The sequence below is a fragment of the Phoxinus phoxinus genome, assembly GCF_949152265.1.
Source record: "Phoxinus phoxinus genome assembly, chromosome: 15".
Classification (NCBI taxonomy): Eukaryota; Metazoa; Chordata; class Actinopteri; order Cypriniformes; family Leuciscidae; genus Phoxinus; species Phoxinus phoxinus.
This window is the reverse complement of record NC_136890.1, coordinates 26561887-26584056: the sequence shown is the minus strand read 5'-3', so window position 1 is coordinate 26584056 and position 22170 is coordinate 26561887. Positions and strand designations below refer to the sequence as shown.

General features: G+C 39.4%; 1 protein-coding gene across 2 annotated transcripts in view; it reads right to left on the bottom strand.

Annotated features, from left to right (window-relative positions):
- faf1 (Fas (TNFRSF6) associated factor 1) overlaps window positions 1–22170 on the bottom strand; it is a 70640-nt gene that overhangs the window by 21522 nt on the left and 26948 nt on the right. For both annotated transcript variants that reach the window (XM_079636692.1, XM_079636693.1), the window contains exons 8-13: window positions 17253–17339; window positions 9880–9975; window positions 8853–8976; window positions 8715–8778; window positions 8414–8495; window positions 1555–1709 (exon numbers count right to left, since the gene is read on the bottom strand). In XM_079636692.1, the coding sequence (XP_079492818.1) occupies window positions 1555–1709; window positions 8414–8495; window positions 8715–8778; window positions 8853–8976; window positions 9880–9975; window positions 17253–17339 (608 nt within the window). The remainder of the gene's footprint in view (window positions 1–1554; window positions 1710–8413; window positions 8496–8714; window positions 8779–8852; window positions 8977–9879; window positions 9976–17252; window positions 17340–22170) is intronic.

Below are 22170 nucleotides of genomic sequence, written 5' to 3'. Positions count from 1 at the left end.
TTAATAGTAACAATAACACTTTAAATACTATTATCTAAGGGTGTAAATCTTTGGTTTTGTTCATTTATATTATTCTTTAAACTCTCCCCTCAATGTATCTTAGGGAAAATAAAATAAAAATCATATCTTCATATCTTTATATTGAATTCTGTTCGTCAAATAAAAAAGACAAACATTCTTCATTTTTCATATCTTCATATAGAAACTTGAAAGGAAACACATAGGGTACCTCTAAAAAAGTATTCAAATATAAATATTGTCCAAATGAATTGCAACTCCTTTGATTTTCACCACTGTGAATAAATAAGCAATATGATTCAGCAGGATATAATGGATTGAAAACCCCCCAGAATGAATCGTATCTGCAAGAATGCACCATCAAACTGTGACCTGCAGCTTTCTCTTACTTTTACCAGCAACAAAAAGCACCTGTAGCACCTGTGGGTGCTAATTACATTCACTCTAATTACATTTGGGCTCTGGATTAATGCACAATTATGCTGAGAGTCTATGTGATCGGTGTCAGCGCTTAGCGATTTACAGGCTTCATTCACAGAGTTAGCATTGAAAAACACTGCCAGTCACCATCCACAATCAGTTAGGCCTGGCTCTGGAGCGTGAGAATATGGTGTGGTGTGTATGAGTATGTCAGGGTATAAGGATGTGGGATTGTGTGTGTGTGTGTGTGTGTGTGTGTCTGTTGGCATTATGAATAGCCCCAGATGTTGGCCGCCTTTAATCTGTGGTAGAAAGGCTCAGCTGGGGCAAAAAGCAGAAGGGGAGGGAGAGGGGTATAGAGGCCGGGCCGGACTGAAGGAGCCCCTGCAGAAGCAGGTCACTGGCTGGTCTTTCTCTCTCTGTCTGCTCCGGAGGGAGGCTTTTAGGGTGAAGCCTACTGGAAGGAAAAGTAGAGGCCTGCTCAGAAGCAAAGCCTGCTGGGACCAATCAAGAATCCATCTGCTGCCTGACCAGCTTCTCCTTCTTTCTCTCTCTGTTCATTTCCTTTTTTGGCCTTCCATCTTCATTTTGTTCGCTTCGTTTCCACATGAAGCAATCGGGGAAACGCCTTCGCAAAGTTTACTGAAAGTCTTGGAAACAAGCACTTTTGAAACAGGGCAGGATAGTTGTCTTGGGGTTTTTTTCTCTCGATCTTAATACTATTTTATGTGTATGTTTCTCTTGTCTCTGAGGGCCAAAAAGTTGTGATTGACCAACAACAAAAACAAAACGTAAAATCCTCGCCACCTCCGTAACAGGCGTCCTGAAATGAAGACATTCTGAGGAGTGTGCTCTATGATGGCTGTGTGTCTAACTGACCCTTTAGTGGGGCAGATTAGTGCAGATTGCCCTACCGGGGCCTCAGTGAGCAAACACGACATCTTTTGTTAAAGCATTCTATGAGGAGAGAGTCAGGAGAGGAGAGAGGGGGAAGGGAGGAATGCCTCTCATTAAGAGATCATCCATTTTGAGTGTGAAAATGCTTCCGATCCACACCGTTCTGGATGGTTTGACTGCCATTGTGAGTGCATGCGATGAGAGAAATGAAAGTGCTACCTGGCTTTATTAGCTTCCTTAGAAACGTCCCAGGCCCATGTGATGAAGTTCTGGCTGAGATATGACACTATGGAGTCCGCACACATCATCTGAGAGCAAAACACGTTACTGAGGACACTCTCGTCGTTGTGGAGGTAGATGGCCAGCAGTTTTCTCTGAACAACAGAAAGACACATATACAAACAGTCAGGGATAGGTAGCATATGGATTAAGATTATAGTTCCGATTAAGATTCTTAATGATTGCGGTTCCTTAATTCTATTAATAATTCTTTAGTACTTTGGAAGAAGAAATATTTGGAAATTGGAAAATAGTAATTCTTATTATACTTGCTGCCAACAGCGGTTTGTATCCAAATGATGAGATCATTTCAAATGTCAACAGAACAGATAAAACAAATCAAACCAAATGTTTTAAAATTATTTCAAAAAGGTTCTTACAAAGACTTGTAAATGTGGCACAGACGTATAACATATGAAATGAAAACTGAAGCCTCAATGGCCATTTCACTATCTATGAAGCCAGAACCCATCTAATCCTGGCTCACTGATCCACCCTTATTTCATGATTCAGCATCAGGCTTTCTGAGAGCTTTAAGGCCACTAATGCTTTACCAGGGTGAAACGAGCAGAAGAAGACAGTGAGTGCCCTCCCTGCAATCCCTGAGCAAAGCAAACACCCAAACCAAATCAAACTGATGCAGGATAAATCAAACTTTCTCTGAAAAACAAAAAACGAACAAATCGCTTTATTTGTTTTGCATCAAATGCCAGTGCCCTCCTTCCATCGTCGCAGGTTAGCACAGACAGGCGCCGCTGATGTCGAAGCACATCCAAATCCACAGATATTTACACCGTCAGATGTATGGCGCTCGCTCGCATAACCCAACAACTAATTAAAAAAAAAAAAAAGCACACAACCACAAACATGAAAGGTTTTGCCAGACAAGGCAGGGGAATAAAATCCACCGAATTACAGAACAACTCTGAACGTTTCCTATAGCTCTGACCCCCCGACAGTTCGTCGAATGCAGCAGCAGGGATTTCTCGACAGTCTGACGGAGGAAAAACAGAAAGCAAAGTGGGGAGAGAAGCAAAGTAGGGCGACAACGGAGGAGAGAAAGTTGGGCTCTATGGAGGTGTGTATGGATGGAGGACTGAAGGAGCGCTGCTGTGTTTGCACAGTGATTAAAGCTCTCGAATGAGCCGCATGGCCCCTGGCGGGAGAGAGCTCAGGCCTCTTTCACCGGCCCAATTCAAGGCCCTGAAAAGATTAAACACTCACGCTGGGTAGACAAGCAAATGGGACCTGGAGAGATTTTACCCATCAAAAACTGAAAGGGGGGTGGATGAAAACGAGACATGAACTTTTTCCACTCCTCTCTTGCGGTCCGTCCTAAAACCGACATGGCTGTTTCGGCACTAACTGAGCGTATTCGCTCCAAGCTGCGAAAACGTTTTGACCTTTTGAGGCCTCTAAGATTTCATTGAAGAGGTGGGGAGAAGCTACTCTCGCTAATAACAGTCTTTGGTCAGCTCCCTCATTCCACGCCCCTCCATTACCCACAGTCCCTCCTCTCTACTTTCATCCCATTGTTTTCTCTTCCTTTCTTTCCCTTTGTTTTGTGGGGCTTTTCTTAGCCTGCAGAAATTAGCGCTCAGTCCAAATTACTGGGTCTGTTCTGGGGAAGAAACTGACCCAAAAGCTCTTTCTGTCACCTCAACTCGTCCCCCACCTGCTCGGGACAAGAATCCCTGAAATGGCGAAGAGGAAAGGGAGAGGAACATGGGAGAAGAGGACTTAGAGGGAGGTGGGTAGAGGGAGAGAGAAAGCTGATCTGTCATGTGAGTGGGACAGCACTAGCTTTCACACAGTTGTCAGAAAGTGAGGAATTCCCAGGCTAACTTTGGACATGTGAGTCAGTGTTGTAGCAGAACACAAAGACAAAGTGTGTTTACCTGCTAATTGAAGGCCTATTCACATCAAGCATGACTTTTTGGCACGTAAAACAGATTACAGGATTTTAAAACGAAACAATGCATGTCTTTGTACCCCTTTACATGAATCTAAACAATAATAGTCATTATTTAGATATTAAGCCAACTTTTTTTAAATAGATATCGAAACTTGGAGGACGATGGAAATTTAATATGCAAAAATGTCTCTACTTTGTGTCATTTAGTTGCATCAAACTTGATGTGAACAAGACTAAATTCACCTAGTCAAGGGCTCAAGGCATGCCAACCACATTAACCAAAGCATAAAACTGTTCTTACACAATTACATTGCAACTTTAATAATCTATCAAAAGGTCATTTGGACCAATGAGATTTTACTGTGGGTGGAGTTACCAGTTAGTAGTAAGTAACAGATCCGCACACCGAATAAGTTCCCAATTCAAAGGCTCCTGTGGATACTACTTGGAGTTACCAGTTAAACACCGCCGAAAAAGAAATAAAGCAAGCGAAATGTCCTGATGTTAGCATCACGTTATCTTAGGATGTAAGAAGCAGCTGGTTTTGTCTAATTATATGTATATACTGAATAAATATGATTTTGGGAGTTTTCACAAAACACATTCTGTTGGTGGCTTCACCTGCGCGTCTGTGAGAGTTACACTAGTTACACAGACAGCTATACGTCTCTTTTAAAAGCATTGTGAAAGGATGTTTTTAATTACAGGCGATGTGTATGTGCTGGAGGGGGAAAGATGGAGAAAATGATCATCCTCTTTTGGCTGTAGGAAAGCAAACAATGGGAAATGAGGAGTTCATATTACTGCTCTCTCTGACCTGTAGCGGAGTGCTTTAACAGATGGCATTTACAATACTATGAGAGATTCTCCCACAAAAACTGAACAATAATCTAGTAATAATAATAGTCTTGTTGCATAATTAGAGTTTAACTTCAGGAGCTGCCTTGTATATGCAATACAACTCTTAAAGGGCCAGTCCAGTCATTCATTTGTCATCCTCATGTCATTCCAAACCCATATGACTTTTCTTTCTTCCAGGGAACAAAAAAGGAGAAATATTTTGATTTTTTCTCTCTCTTATGTTCATGATGCAGTTTACTTAAAATTTTGAAAAGGTTGCAAAAGCATCATAAAGGTGGTTCGTTCAACTCATGCATTATATTCTAAGTATTCTGAAAGTTATGAGATGAACATGAAATTGAATTCCTTTTTATATATTAAATTATAATAGTAATTTGAATGCTCCCCTCCAGTGAGCAAGTGAACCATTAGGATTAGATCATTGATCACTGGATTGTCAAGAAAAAATTTGATTCACAAGAAAAATTCCTTTATGAATGGGACATTGTTACTTCTCTCAATGATTTGCCATTGAGAGATATGTCGGTATTGTATGGCTTAGAATATAGCATCTAAATCGAATGGACCATTTTGTGAAACTTTTCTGGTTGCTTTTGGGTCCTTTTTAAAGCTTGAAAGCTTCAGTGCTCATTCAATTGAATGTAAAAGAGTGACCACTGCATAAAAAAAAACTCTTTTGTGTTCAGTGGAATAAAAAGTCATACAGGTTTAGAACAAAAAAGGTGAGTAAAATTTGAATTTTCATTTTTGCATTAACTATTCCTTTTAAAAGACCTAAACATTGATGCTCATTAAGCAACATGTAAAACACCATCAATTTTGTCTTAAAAGGTAAAAAGAACTACTAACACATTAGTAAATTATTTCGATCAATGTTGAAAGACAACAGTCAATTTTCCTCAGTTCCCCTGTTAGCATAGCAGCATCAACAACGTGATGTCATTCGGGTGTCAGAAAACATCTCTTTTATTGCAGGCCGAAAAATCACTTCGTCACGGAGGCCCCGCCATAAAGCTCATGCATGATAAACCCATGAAGGGCGCAGAGGAGCTATGAATTTTGATGGGCATCTTTGTGCGGGTGGCAGAGGAGGGTTAGCGTGATTAGCTGGATGTTAAGGGGATTTGTGATGAGGCCAGTGTGCTGATGGGTGGCCTGACTCAAGAGTCTTCCGCTGATCCTCCGGATGAACTCCAGGGCCCCCGGCATTTTCATTAAGGACGGATTGGGAGCATCTCCCACTCCAGAAACACTTCATCACATGTAGTGTTTTACTTAGTGATTAGCCTCTCAGGGCTATGAGACAGGGGCACAAGTGCCCTCAGAAAAATCCATCCCACACATGCACACGTGCACATGAAACGTTCACAGCCGTGGCTAAATAACGTTCACTTAGCGAGAAGGCCAGCTGACTGAAGGGTGGTGAACACTGTCTCAACCAATGGCAGGAGTAGCGGGATTATCTAGTTTGAGATAGCATTTGAAAAACAAATTATTTTTGTATCTTTGCAATTCTTAATGGTGTTAGTGGGCAGAAATTTCATCATCTTTAATTAAAGGGCACCTATTATGACATTTAAAATGTTCCTAATGTTGTTTAGGGAGTCCCCAACAACAGTTTTACGTGCATGCAATGTCAAAAAACACTTTTGTTTTCGTATAATATGTATTTATTTTTACCTGATTTGCTCACCGACTCCCAAATGATTCGTTCAACGACTCATTTTTCCAAACCCCTCCTTTGCGCGACGCTAATCTGCGATTGGTCAGATGACCCAGCAGTGTTTACAGAGATAATACTTATTGTTTAACACGGAGTACAATGATGCTTTTATCAATTAAATCGTGTTATAATAATGATTATAGTCCACTGCTTTGTAGTTTGTAGTAAAAAACTAAAAATAAGATAAGGAATTTAATGTTATGTTAGCGAGCATAGCCCAGAGTTCATATTGTAAAAGCACAATCAGTCTTTGTTTGCATTAGCCCGATGCATAAACATAACGTTTTTACAAAAAAAAAAATGCAGTTACGTTACTACGAGGTATTACTCTATTCTTTAAGACAACTCCGAAAACAACGACAAACACTTCACATATCTCAATACAATTGCCATTGAAGACCTAGAAGCTAAACGGTGCTTACACAACAAACAAAATAATTATTAAGCATAAAACATAAAAGCAACAATTATTAATAACACTTACAGGTTGTGATACGGAGGAGGAAGCTGATCCAAATACACTTGGAACTGAACCTTCCTTCAATATCAGCCGGCTCGCGAATCCAAGTTTGATTGCATTTATCGTCTTCAAAATGGCGCGAACAAAGCACAAGGCTCGGACTATTCTGTGGTATAGTTGTATATATGAATTGTAGCCACTTAGTCTTCAAATGCTCCTCCTTGGGCAGATGAAAAAAGTTGGCTTTTGAGTCGCACTTCAGAACACAGCGTCTCGTCGCCATGATGTTTTCAAGATTTCCCTGGCCTTGGAGCGCAATAAGTGGGCGTATCGTATTCAAATAACTTGACAAGTTGACGTCATCTAGTCAGAGAAAAAGCTTCGGTCTTCTAACGATTCATAAAAATGACTCAGAGTCGACTCTTACTTTTGAAAGACAATAACTTTATATACGGTGCACTTTCATATTTCAAACTTTGCAGGATGTTTTTGTTCACTTAGATCTATGTTACACACTACATGAAAGGTAAATTTCAAAATTCCATAATAGGTGCCCTTTAATACCACAAAATAATGCACGGTAACACTTTACAATAAGGTTCGTTAGTTAACATTAGTTAACTACATTAGTTAACATGAACTAATAATGAACTGCACATATACAGCATTTATTTATCTTTGTTCATGTTAATTTCAACATTTACTAATACTTTATAAAAATCTTGTTAACATTAGTTCATGCACTGTGAACCAACATGAACAAACAATGAACAGCTGTATTTCTATTAACTAACGTTAACAAAGATTAACAAATACAGTAACAAATGTACTGCGCATGGTTAGTTAATGTTAGTTAATACATTAACTAATGAACCTTATTGTAAAGTGTTACCTAATGCACTAAAAAATATATAATTTGGGACTTTGCAGGCCTGGAACAACATTCCCAGTAGACCTGTCCCCCCATTTTTAGAAAATCTACCACACTTTTGGGGAGGTAAAAAGTACTTTTAATGACGCATGCCTTATAAGTGTCCCATTAAATCTTTCCTAAATATAAATCCTCTGGCTGAAACCCAAAAGGAAAACTGCAACTGCAAATAACATACTAGAAAAGCGCACATGGATAATGTATGACCCGTGAAGAAAAACACTGACTGTCTGCATGAGAGGAACACAGCAGGTCATCTCTTCTTCTTCTTACGTTAGTTTGTTTTTACTGACACACTGAACTGTCTCCTCAGGGGAGAGCGGCGGCCATATTGTGCCTGTGCTGAGGAGAGGAGGAGATCAGCTGGGCTGCAGGCAGGAAGCCATTCCAGCCCGCTCCTCATGCTCAAAACCCCCTGAACATCTTGCTGCATCCTCCCAGTCTAATAAGACTGTAATCCACACAAGCTGTCAGTTGATACAAGCCTCCTTATGAGGACACAGCGGGAAAACCAGCACAAAGCTGTTCTAAATAAAGCTTCAGCTGTTCAAATGGGAAACGGAAATTTGATGGGGATTTATCATGACGGGGGGCCAGTTCTGCCAATCAAACCTTTAGCGTTGTTTATACCTGTGAGTATGACACTCAGATGAAATGCTGGAGACGTGACCTGGTAGCGCATGCGTTTATACATGGGTGACATAGGTTTCTGGAATCTGGCTCAGGTCATTTCCTGATCTCGCCTCCTACTGTTTTCCCTATCATTTCCAGTACCACCTCCGACTGTCAATTCAATTCAATTCAATTCTAAAACAAAATAATAATTTATAATAAAATTAAACTAAAGTAAAGTAAATACACTTTAAAAAATGTATTAAATATACATTCTGGAGTTCAGTATATACTCACATCTCTGGCTTTGCCGTAAAAGGCCTCTTGAGATGCTGCTTCCAAGGTGCCGATGTAGAACACAGGATGGCAATCGCCATATCTACAAAACACACAAAGCAAACCTCAGTGTGCTGATTCTGAGTAAATACCAAATATCAGAGTAGCTAGTTTCAAACATTCAAGCACTTCTTCAAAACAAGCAGTGCTGGAAAAATGTACACACAAGACATCACATACTGAACTACAGAGAAACGCAGCATATGTTTAATTTTCTTTAGTGAAATTGGATTACAAATGTTACTTTGTCCAGAGATCTCACCTTCTAGAAAATTCAGCAGTAAAGTGCAGTAAGGCATCACCCTCGTTTTCACTGTTCTCTGGCACTGAGGGAAGATGAATGAATACATCAAAATAGATCCTTATGGTCCGCCTCAAATGAAATGACACTACAACTTACTCATCGGAGACTTTCGACAAGTCGAGCTTCCCAAGCCAAAGATCTCGGATTCATCTACACCAAATTCAGGTGCATCCTCGAAATCATCCCCCTCACTGTCACTGACCATGTGGACATCTGTGCACTGTAACACACACACACGTTGTTTTTTTATGTTTTATGGGGATTTTCTAAAGACATAATGATTTTTATACAGTACAAGCTGGATTATATATTATTGCTATAATGTGTGTGTCTATATTATATAATATATATATATATATAATTGAATATTACATTAGAGTTATTAATAAACACATTTATAAGGTAAAAGGCCTTTTGAAATTAGTTATGCAAGGTTACAAAATTACTAAAATCTTTTCTACTGTATATCAAAATGTTAATTTAATCCTAATTTCACTTAATGTGAAAGACATGTGTGTTTAAAATCAGGCGAAATGGAAAATATATATAATGTTGGCAATAAGAAAACCAAGCAGCAGCAATTTAAATTGTTTATATCAGTGTTCACTCAATTATAACTCCATAAAAAGAGCATAATAATAATAATTCATAAAATAATTCCCATTTTAATTCCACATTGGGGACCAAACCTAGTATGAATACTACAGAGAATGTAATAGTTGCAAATCTGTTGAAAGGTTGCCATCAGACTTGAAATGCAGGGGCAAGTCTGGCTGCAGTGTTACGCCTGGCAACTCGACAGCGATCACTGTGCCCACTACATGTTACTTCATCAATTCAGAACAGGACTTCATTTCTATTCCAACAACGAATTTCTCATTAAACATAAAATCCATTTTGGCTGAGCAGAGCGGTCTAATTAAAAATCCCACAAAACATTAGAATGGCCAAAAGTGGCACCACATGCTGGCTTTCAATATGTTGAAAAGCTAAAAACAAAAACAGCAGTAATGAAATGTATAAATGTAAATATAAATGATGAGAGAAACATAATGGTCCTCATATACAAGTGAAAGACAGTAGGTCTGACTGTTTGTGCATTGTAGTGTCTGTTCTGCTTTACCTCGTCTGTCTGGTCCACCGTGAGCGCAGAGGAAGATCTTCTGCACACAGTCAGGTGGTGGCAGGGGTAACTGATTCCACTGACGGCCAGAGTCATCTGCACAATCACAACACAGCTTTATTAGACATTTTAAAGTCGACATGAAATCAAAATTACCCTGTTTACTTTGTTAGCGCATATTACTAGTCTTGTGGTGAACAATTAATCCATGCAAGTTAATACACAGAAAAAAATTGTTTGCCGTGGTAATCTTTAAACAAAATCTGAAAAGTTACTTCCGGTCTGGAATGGCGTTCCTTTTCTGATGACGTAGGTTTGACGGCTTGGGTTGAAAACACTTACCATTAGTCTGCTATGAGCAGAGATGGAGAGGAGGACGCTAAAGTAAAACCCTGCCCTCTGTTTAATATTCCGTTTCACGTGGAAATACGTCACAACACTGAAGAAAAGTCGTTTGCAGCTTCCGGTTCACGTGGACTTTATAACAGTGGATCTCTCAATCTGAACCTCAATTTTGACTTCAAGGCCCCTCTATTGTCCACAACAATATTTTAATATTGATGTATATTTGTTATAACAATAACCCAATACGTTTTATATAAGTTTTAGCTTATTTTAATGTTTGTTTTGTCTTATTGTAAATCATTTTAAGTCATCTTGAGGTCCCCTTGGAGAAACACCATTTTATAGTGTTGTTTTTACAACCTTTTGAAATATATATATATATATATATTATTATTTGTAGGACAGGACATAGTAAGACAAAATATAAGAGGACAAGACCATTTTCGTCGTATGTTGAAATAAACACCGCATTTTTGTTCATGAAAAGACCACTTCTTGAAGTTACATGAAGTCGTCATTGCTAACTTTTATGAAGTTCATTTTGGGATTGGAACATCATAAGGATATGCCAATGATGACAGAATTTTTGGGTGAACTATTCCTTTAAGACGTCTTTTCCCAGTAAAGTTTGCACAGACTGATATTCATCTACGCAGGGTTTCTCTGGTTCGGGATAGAGGTTCTGTATGTTTGCCACTCTAAAGAGCATCACATGCAGCATGCGGTGAGCTACTGGTGAAGGCCTGAGTACCTCATTAACTCTCAGGCTAGAGTGGAAATGTCAGCAGCACTCCACACTACAGGGACTCATTACAGACCAGCCCCATACACACACACACACACACACACACCTCCCTGGAGCGACAGCATAGAGCTCTATTCTTTCGACTCTTACCTGACATTCCCAATTACACACTATAATCACTGTCTGTTTTTACATATTCATTTCAGATACCTAAAAGATCATAGCACTCTATACTTCAACTCAAGAGTAAAAGAAATCATATTTGTACTACTTAACCAGGCAGGTAGAAATAAAGACAAGAAAATAAAGTAAAAGAAGACAGAGAAAGATGGATACCTGACTGCAGGGGGCTCTGATACTTTGAACACTTTGAGGTGCTTTTAAGACATTTTTGTTTTGATTTGAGGAATACTCATCACAAGAATTTATACTTTCTACTTAAACAGTTATCAACTCTTCAATTTCTGATTTACAGATGAATGGCTTGAATCTCGATTAAGTGGGATTCTAAAGAAATGGCACCCGACACCATCACACCACTGTGTTCACTCAGGTACAGTAAATTACTTAAAGTATTGTTATCATGAATTACTCAACTTTTTAAACATCCGCTGACAATTCTTAAGTAAAAACGTTGCAATTTAAGCTTAAAAAAAAACCTAAGTTAAAGCCCAAAACAAAGATAAAAATGTATTTATGACCATTTAGATGACAAAACAACTTCAGATAGAATGGATGAAAAAAAATAATAACAATAATTTTCATAACAATAACCACAATTATTATAATAAAAATAATTGGACATTTAAAAAAAAATTATCAGCTGTAAAATATGACAATATCTCTGATCTGTAATTTTACTTAATACAAACTAGTGCTGCTTGATCAGACATCAGGTACAAAGCTATGACTTTAATTTAACAAAAATAGCTGCTATGGCCATTAGAACATACACATTTAATATAATGGCGGCAGATAATTTACTGATTTTTTTCTTTCTTTTTTGAAACAATTTCTACAAAAATAAAAGAAGAAATTGAAGACATACCAAAACTGTCGTCACGTCTTGGTATTGATTAACAGACATAACAGATTAGGTTTAAAGAAGCTTTGTTTTAAGCACCATAATATCATAATGCAACTCAGAGAGGATTTCAGAGTGTCAAGTACTTTAACAGGGCGCTAACTCCCCCAAAACACACAAACACACAACACACTTTCTCTCTTTTTGTGATGGCCCACACAGAGAGAAGAATCACAGATAGTGTTTCTCTTCTACAAGGAATAATTAAAGACAGACTGCCTGTACCGGGAGACAATGTACATTACTGTTGGGTAACACAATCAAGAAAACTGTCCAAAAATCAGACATGTTCTTTTCGCAGGAGTATCAGAATATCAAAGGCCAGTGAAGAAATCAAAGGGAAGAGTGGGGTAAATTGAAGGTGCATGCAAAGTCATAATGTATTATTCCATAACTGTTTTCACCATCTGTCTGACCTAAAATACTGTACCTTTAATACATCTATATGTAAATTACCTATGTTATGCAAACCTTCATGTACCAGTCCAGCACATAGTTGATCATCAGGTTGGTCAAGTTCCCTAATACTGAATTGATGTTGATATCTAAACATGGACAGTTCATTTAAAAGAATAGCTCACACAAAAATTTTAATTCTGTCACCATTTACCTGTTGTTTTAAACATAAAAAACGAGGTAAAAACAACCCTGGATAACACCCCAATAACTCATTGATTAGACAAAAAACATATCTATACAGTATAAAGTCAAAGTTTTTTGGAAATACATGACGTGAACAAAATTATGACAGTTTTTATTTCTGGGCGAACTATCCCTTTAATGTGCTCATCATGACTATGATGATATCAAAAATAGTGTGTTTTTCTAGATTTCTTCTCAAAAATGGCCAGGGCTGTAAATGCTACAGTACATCTATGGTAAATAACCCCTTTATCTCAAAACAAACAATGTAAATCCTGCTTTAAATGATATATCCCATTTAACACTTGAAGAAAGATAGAATTAGGGCACTTGAAGTCTCAGGTAAGTGGTAAAACATCAATGTTCTGACCCCATCGCCTAACGGTATGAGTATGCCTGGTGGTTGCATATGTGTGTGCATGTCAGAGCCGCAGGCTACAGGGGAGAGGTCACCCCCTCATCTTTCCACACCTCCCTCTCCACCTCCAAACAAAGAACTAAATCCTCCTCTTTTGGACCCCTTTCATTAACACTTGCATTAAAGCCCCTAGCACTGAGCACCATGCAAAAGAGGAATTCAATTTCTCCTTCTCTGTTCTGTTCTCGTCTAAGAAGAATTCTCCTTCCCTGTCTACCACACTAAACATATTTCTCTTTTTCTTCTCCTCGTGGTTGTTTTCAGCTATTTGTTGTCGTTCTCCATCTTTCAGGCTGTGAAGGAGATAATTACTGCTGACAGCTGCTCTAGTCGTCCGAGAGCCCCAAGCTGCACCTTGTGCCTGCCTTCTTTGATAGTTGAGGACAAGAGAGCTACAGAGCGCGAAAAAAGCAAGAGTGTGGAGTCCAGAAAAGAAAAGAAAAATAAGAAGCCCCACCCTAAACACCTGTTTGACCCTTTCAGGTTAGGGTTTGAAGAGGTGTCAGTCTTGATTAAGATCTAGGGTCAAATACAGTGTTCAAAAAGCCCAGTGAACCTTTCAGAACTAAGCCATTCGAGAAAAAAAAAAAAAAAGTGTGAATAGGCTAGGCGATGTTTTTCACCTGTTTAAGGTGTAATCTGTAACTGCTACGATTTGCCAGATGTCAGAACACAGCAAATGCATCTTACAATAATTTAACTATATAATTATATAGGTCCAGATTCTATAATTCTACAACTAATAGGTCCAGAGAGCCAAGAAAATACACTTGAGATAATGCCTCCCAAAAAAACGTATATATATACATGTTTATTTATAGTTTCAAAAATTTGTTTCCAAATTCTCCCTGCAATGCAAATTGAAGAACTGATCTGACAGGGAAAAGTTTTTACGACAACAGATCAAACATTACAGATCCATTTCCCCTGCATACGACAGATCACGACTACCTGCTGTTAAATACAACACCGGGATAGTCAGCAGGGTGTTGATCTAAACATGTCTAACGTGATTTATGTCAGACGGCCCCAGTGAGGGACAGGGAGTGTAGATTGACGGTTGTTGAAGGCAGAGTTGGCGGTTCTGGAGACAGATGATTGGCAATATAAGAGTGTATATACCTCTCCTCGGAAGAACTTCACCTGCAGACAGCAATCTCTCAAGGGGCTCTGTACGGGCTTAGAGCTGAGCCTCGTCGCTACGGCAACCAACGGGCCCAATAAGCCGCCTCCACAGGTCTGTGACGCTGAAAGCCCATAACAGCCGTGGGCCACAGAGACCCTCAGAGAGCAGCAGCAGTAATACATTAGCAAACATCAAGAAACACTGGATAAATGTCAGCAATTAAGGGGGAAAAGACTCTAATAAGGACGTTCCAGAAGTTGTCAATCATTCCCATAGGTGCTGCACGAGGTTGGCAGTGAAATATGAAAAGAGCTCAAAAGAGTTTTGGCTCAGGATGTGTGTGTGAGAGAGAAAACTGAGCGGTGGGAAATGGACCAATTAGAAGCCTAAATTAAGAGAACAAATAAAATAAACAAGAGCATGAGCTACTATTATTACTAATAGCAGCAGCAAAAGGAACAGTGCACAGCCGATTAATACTGAATACAATTAATTATATTTTTTCTGATTACTCCCTTTCAAAAAGGCATGGAATAAAACTAGTCAATAATAAAACAAAGTGATGAACTGGCATTATTTACTTTGCAGACAGAAAATAAACCTTCTGAAATCTCCAGAATATTACACTAGGATACAACACAAAATGTGCTCACATAGTGCAGCCCAAGTTTGGGCAGAAAACATACCAAAGTTTGGGCGGTTAATGCCAAACACAGCCTGCAAACAGCAGTCCTCCAGTGGCCTGCCATATGAAGAAGCCTGTGTCAGCCCCTCAAACACACCACACACATCCAGACTACACCCACTCAAACAAACAAGGGCTAAAACATGACTATGGTAAACAGCCTCCTTTGAATTTACAGACACTGCATAGGGACGTCAAGACAACCGCTAAGATCCACCCACAGATTCAAAGGCATAAGAAGGAACGCTGATTTTTACATTGTAATCCCTTTCTCCCGAGAGACAAATTTGCAATGCTAATTGTAAATCCAGTTAAAATGGCTGCACTGTTTAAATGTTAACTGGTTAAACAGTTTCACTGCATAAATGGATCAAAATCAAATCATATTTTCTTCATCTGACTCCCTGACAGTAATACAAAACATGTATACAGAAGATGCACTGAGAGCCATCTGAAACAGATAAATATATTAAGCTCAATCCATTTCGACAGTACAAGCAAAAAAAAAAAAAAAAAAACTCTGTCGCTGGCTCCTTCAAAACCAATATGCTTAAAAACTCAGTCGGCGAAATGTAAACTGACTACTGATTAGTTTTCTATTTTTCTCCCTTATGAGGTGGAACAGAGTGCAGAGAGACTCGCTGTATATGAGCAAGCGAAGGGTAATGAAAGCACAGAAGTGCAGGCATTGACTCAGACTGCTGGTAAATGTATTTCTAAGCCTGGGCTGTCATGTTTATTGGTACAAATCCCGGGAGATGAGGGAAGGTTAATGAGATACGCGCAAAAAATGGCCTGCCTGCCATGCAAGAGCTTTGCATCTAATGCACAGCTAGCCGTTTCAATAAGGGCAAGGGACCATTATTAAGACTGGCGCTTTAATAATATGTCCCTCCCTATAACCCAAGACGAGTTGAGGTGGAAAGCTGGTCCGTGGCCAAGTGCACGACGACCACACATAACCAATCACTTCTAGGGCATTAACAGTTTAATGTGCCTTAAAGAGTATTCATGAGCAGGGCCCTCTTTATCAAAAAACAAGTTTGTGGGTTGAGGTCTTCGGTGAGTGCACTTCAACCCTGAAGAGGCCTGACTCAAGTGGGCAGTCTGTGGTGAGAGGGTGTAATTCAGTGACCTTGTGTCTGTTGTGCTTTTCGCTAAAGGACGAAACGATCTCTCCAACCGCCCTTTTAACAATATGAGCTAAATGCAACGGGTGAGATACATGAGCCTTACAAGTGCACACTGAAAAAAAAAAACAATGCAGTCATTGTAGAAGAGCTCTGTGAAACTACACATAAAGCTACTGACAATGGGGTCAGAGTCTTTTGTTATGGTACTCTCAAATACTAAGTAGTCACAGGGTTTTATGTTTTATAATGTTCTTTAAATAGTGGTCACCAAAACCATATTAATAGCTTCAGAATTTGTGTGTGGGGGGGAGGGGGGTTCAACACCTGCAACAAACAGTGCTCAAAAAACATGTTTGTTCATCAGGACACTCCCTTTGAAACAACACTTTCGCTCAATTAGGCACCTAACACCAAATCAAGACATAATGACAAGCATAGACCTAAGAAACACATTACTCTTTCATGGTTAAAACACAAGGGCAATTTCCATGCTTAACTGATCAGAAGCACAAGGATAAGTACAATGATAAGCACAATGATCAGTGATAAGTAAAGAAAAAGTTCCCATGGTTATTGTACGGATGATTATCATGGATGTCTAAGCTGGGAGGTGGGGTTCCACAGGGTTCGGTGTTAGGGCCCTCTCTGATCACTTTGAACGAGTCGTGCTGAAAGGCTGGGAGCACGGAACAGGGCGAGAAAGGTCACTGACCCCCCACTACATGAGCTGTAATGTCCACACAGGGAGGACAAGGGAGAGGAGCTGCTCTGTGACATCTTAATTAGTACCTACATCTTACTTTCACATCGGGTGATGCTACAGAACCACTACAGAAAAGCTGAAATGACCGTCAAACTGTTTTCTTACAATGCATGCCTAAAATCTAAGGCAAACTTTTTAAGTAATTTGTCATTTTAAAATGAAAGCAAAATTTCTGTATGAAGCAACAATTATAACCAAGTAGAACATACTTGAAGTTAATAGATTTTGGGCCAATGAGATTTTACTGTGGGCCGGGCTACCCGGTGACCAAAAAGAAGATCTGCCGCTGTTCTTTCTTTGTGGTCGTGTCTGGTCAGGACAAAAACTCAGTTCAATATGACACTTTTACTTTTGTTGGTAATTATTCAGATTTTACAACTTATTCTTTATATAATAGAATATATTATATCGCGAGAGGAAAAAAAATCATACCGAGTCGTCTGAGGCAGATGCAGGCCAGCCGTCCCACTGTTGATGCCGCACAGGGATATTTGTCAAGTCTGAAATGTTCCTTTTCACCTGAGATATAAACAGACACAAAGATCAGACAACAGATACATGAATACAACACTAATGAATACATTCAAATTAATTTCAAAAACTCTAGCAGAAACATTTCTTTAGACATTTTCAGTACACAATGGGAGGAAGAAAAGGCAAGTAGCGGAAAAAAGAGCTCCGTGTTCTCAAAATTCCACAGATGCCTGTCCTAATGCCCAATGCCAACAGCCCTTCACTAGAAAAATGGACAGTATTTCCCTTCTGCCATTCACCCCCATGTAACTGCACTTATTAACATTGCATGCATTTAAACAGTTGACGCTGGCCCCTGCTCCTACACCGCTGTTGGTTTAAAGCCCAACGCCAGGCTGATGTGCGGAGGATGGGGGTGATCAAAGCGGGTGTTGCCCAGAGCTGGAAGGGCAGCAGATTCTAGTGCATTATCCCCAGAGAATGCACTACCCCGCGGCGCTAGATACAGAGGCAGAGAAAACTAGCCATTGTGGCAGAAAGCCCTCCTAGCGCATGGCCAAATCCCACCGCCAGCGCACTGAGTGGACATGTATCCTCTGCCAGACTGAGGACTCGTGCCCACAGAGGCAGAAACGATGGGCGCAAGATGCTTGTGAAAACAAAGGACATGAAGCAGGGTTGAAAGAAATAGGGTTAAAAATTCATTAGCAGATACAATCAAAACCTTTATGTTGACAAAAATAAAACCACAAAAATATGAATATTTATAAATGCAATAATACAGAGGTTCTCAACTGGTGGGTTGAGACCCAAAATGTATCAGGGTACTGATAGTGTCTTTGACAGGAGGGGGAAAAACTACGCTAATGCAAATAATTAATTTAATAAATGCAAAATGCATTTAAAAAATTTGTAATGTAATGGCTGATTAAGACATTTAGATATCAAAATGATCAAAACTTCTGTTTATCCCATGCATTGTTGGATTTATGCAATTCATGATAATATACTTATATAATATAAGATATTTTGTTTACTTTTGGTACTGTTGATGTCCAAATGTAAAATCTGTGTCCTGAAGCAAGCAAAACCAGTTAAGAACCACTGTCTGCATTCTTTTATAGAGGCTTTTTATAAAAGGTTTTTCAGACAGACCGAAAAGTTTTTTTAATGTTTCAATAATACAAATATGTAAAGAACCATTGATAAAGTCAGCCAAAACTCAATAAAGGGAAACAAATTTAGATATTGACAACAACACCTCGGCCGGCTGAAGTCGGAGACTGCACCATCTCACACGCACACAATCAAACATTCTCGAGCCCACACACTGGGCTGTGCGTTTTTCTTATTGAAGCGAGCAAGGGTCAGCTGGGTTGGCCAATGTTATTACAGAGTGTAATATCTGTGTTTGACCAGAGGGCTACAGGGATTTGGCCGCCCAGGCCTGACCGGCAGGCTGCCGTAAACACCGGCTCTTGGCTGTAATGAACCATTTAGGGTCAAATGGCACCGTAGCCCAAGAGAAAGTAGAAAGTAACGGCATCACCAAGGACCAGACAGAAGCATTTAGCTGCTATAACAAATCGTCCCTCTACGAGAATCTGATATTTCACCACTTTACTTCATTGGGTCTTTTTATGAGCACTGCCCTACTGTCAATACACCTATACCCCTCTGTACTTCAGCCAGACTTCATCCCATCTTGACAAACATGCAACGAGAAGCTATTCACAGTTATTTGACTTCAAAACAGATTTATCTATATTGGAAGGTAGAGATGTGAACATTCTTGGCGCATAAGAAAAGAAAATAGCAAATAAAACCACAAACACAAACCTGTCAACGAATAAAGGTGGTATAAAAGTTTATCAGAGATGGCTGTTTGGGTGATGGGCTCTTTCTGCAACTACTGCAAATTATAATTGACTTACGAGGAGAAAGCCCCATACTGCTGCAATATTCACAAACACAAGTGTCATTACCTATTCATGAGCTACGAATTCCTCCTCTTAGCAGTCAGGGGTCTGCAAATTAAAGCCAACATTACCCAACTAAATGAGAAAAAATATATACACGGAAAGGATAAACAAACAAATCCAGCGAATAACAAGTTTATTTACCACTGATTTCTAAGAGAAAGTAAAGAGAGTTTGAAGATGTTCGGTAACGGCTGACATTTGTTCTGTCTTGCCCAAACCGCTACCCATAAGGAACAAAGAGATTTGATTAAATAACGAAGGAAAAGACTCAGTCCTATTAAATCCAGTTCCGCTGACATTTCATTTTAAATGTCACAATAGAGTTTTTAGCATCAGGGAACAGACTTCTATTGTGAAAAGGAGGAGGGAAAAAAGCAGATAATGTTGACATTATATCAGAAAATGCGGGAAGATCTCATGGATAAAGACATTTCAGCTGCCGGGATTATATACTTAAGGACTGCATGTAACAGCGCCTTTCATTTATAAAAGGTTTTCTTTTATATATTCTGTGTGTGGTTGTCATATAAGACAGATATTATATATCACCCATAGAACAAACATTTCCATGGTGTAGATGAAATATACATTTTACATGGTGATAGTAGATGGACTGCACAAAATAAACAGAGATAAATAATAGCATTTGAGATACACAAAAAATGTTCTTCACAAAAATACAAAGGCATCTGTGTATTGCTGCCCCCTTACTGACAGAACCTAAACTGCAAAGTTAAATTTAAAGATGCAGGTTCATATATAATGTTTAATATATATATATATATATATATATATATATATATATATATATATATATATATATATATATACACACACATTACATTGAACTGTGCAATCTTGAACTAGCAATTAAACCATGGCAGTTTTCTGTGTCTTGCAGATAATGTTAAATATTAGTTAAATTAAATAATGTTATTAATATCGTCATATAAAAGATAAAAAATATTGGTCCAAGAGCTCGAAAAAAAATGTAATCTTACAAAATTAAATGACTTGGACGTCAATAAACACGTACGCGCTTCTCAGACAAACATGCGCACACACGCGCACATTAATGATCCAATCTTTCTAAATGCCAAGTACTGGTAATCCTTGGCTGGAGAGAAATCAAAGAGAAGAAAAGGTTGCCATTAAACAGTCACAAGCTCTTCAGCACCAGATGCCTTTCATTCACACTCTTTTACTCTCCATCCTTCTTTTCTTCCTCTGCGTTCATCTCTCCAGCTGCGGAGAGAAACGCTGTGGGGCCGGCAAAAATCCCTGGGACGAGTCGTCTGGTCACGGACGGCAGAGCCCTATCGGACGGCCCTATTCTCCCCACCACTTTCCTGACAAACATTTGCTCTGAGGCTTAAGCGCAGCCCCAAACTCGGTTTGGGAATGCCAATCAGAAGAGGAGAGCAGGGCCCGGGGCCGAATAGTGGAAGGGTACGTTCCCTGGGAGCCTGGAGGCAGAGCGAGAGCCTTTGGCAAAGACAAACAACGGGATAGCACTGAGGGACTCTCTTCTCTCTCTCTTTTGCCGCTCCTATTGATATGCACATGCAGAAAAGCATCGGCTGGTCTTCAGCAAAGACAAAAGATGAGCAGAAAAAGAAAGGCTAGAGAGTCCTCTCCATATGTGGCTGCGAGGGGGTGAATGGGGAGAAAAAGAGAGAGGGGAGATTGTGAGAGCTCTCTGTTGCTGTTTTGTTGCATTTTCACACAGGCCTTCGGTTTTAAGGGCCACAACTGTAAAACAAAAACTTCTCTCACTTGTTAGTAACTTTTCCCAACGAGTTGTTTGTGAAGAAACGTAGTGGATCCCCGCAGAGCTTTTATTTTCCGCTCACACGTTTATTTTCTAGCATTTCGGACACAAAAGCAAGTGGGATGGGAACATTTTTATCAAGCGTGTCCAAGCAAAAGAGAAAAAAAATCTTTCAGTGGAGCCAAAGTAACTAATGAACTCTACAGCTAACTAAACTAACTCCGAGAGAGAGCCATTTAGAAAGTGACGTGCAACCAATAAGGTGTTCTCTTACAAAAACAGTTTGTATCGCATGCAATTTGTTTCTCCTTAGAAAACAAATCTTCTCTCTCATCCCCTCGCTCTCCGTCTTAGGAAGAAAGAAACAGAACGCCTGAGGATCAGGCCAGTTGGGGCCGCAGCGGTCTGTTTGATTCAGCTTTGTCCAGTCACTCGCTCCCCTACCAAGCCAACAGCTTCGCTTCCTGCTCCTCTTTTCTCTTCCCCGCGGGCTCTACTCTCCAGTTGTTGTAATCCCGGCAGAAACACTTAAGGTTCACAGTAGGTGCTCATCAAAACCATCTGCTGAGGGAAAGAGAGCGCTCACCCATCTCACTTTAATCTCTTCAATTAGCACCATTACAAACCTGTCAAGTAGTCTGATTACTGTAATGGTGACCAGCGCCATCAAGGCGGCAGTTTCGCCGGGAAAAGGGATTCTGGGATTGCGTGGACATAGCTGAGGTGGGGAAAAGCGTTTCTGTAGTTAAAAAAAGATTTCTGACTTAAAGTATGATGTGAACACCTATAAGAATAGTTTACCCAAAAATGACAATTCAGTCATCATTTACTCAACCTCGTGTTATTCATAACATTAGTAACAGCTCACTAGAGGAGAAGATTTTCAAAGGTTAATGACTTAAATCTGCCTGTCCCCAGACCCTGATTGGCTTCAAAAAACTTGGAATACAGCATACAGACTACTTTTTAATGACACTTTTATGGTGCTTTTTAAAATTTTGCAGCCTGAAAGACAAATTCTGCATAATATATGCCCTTATATGGAAAAGAGTGGGGATGATACATATATTTATCTTTAAAAAAAATTACCTTTAGTGTTTCACAAAAGAAAGTTAAGCTCCTT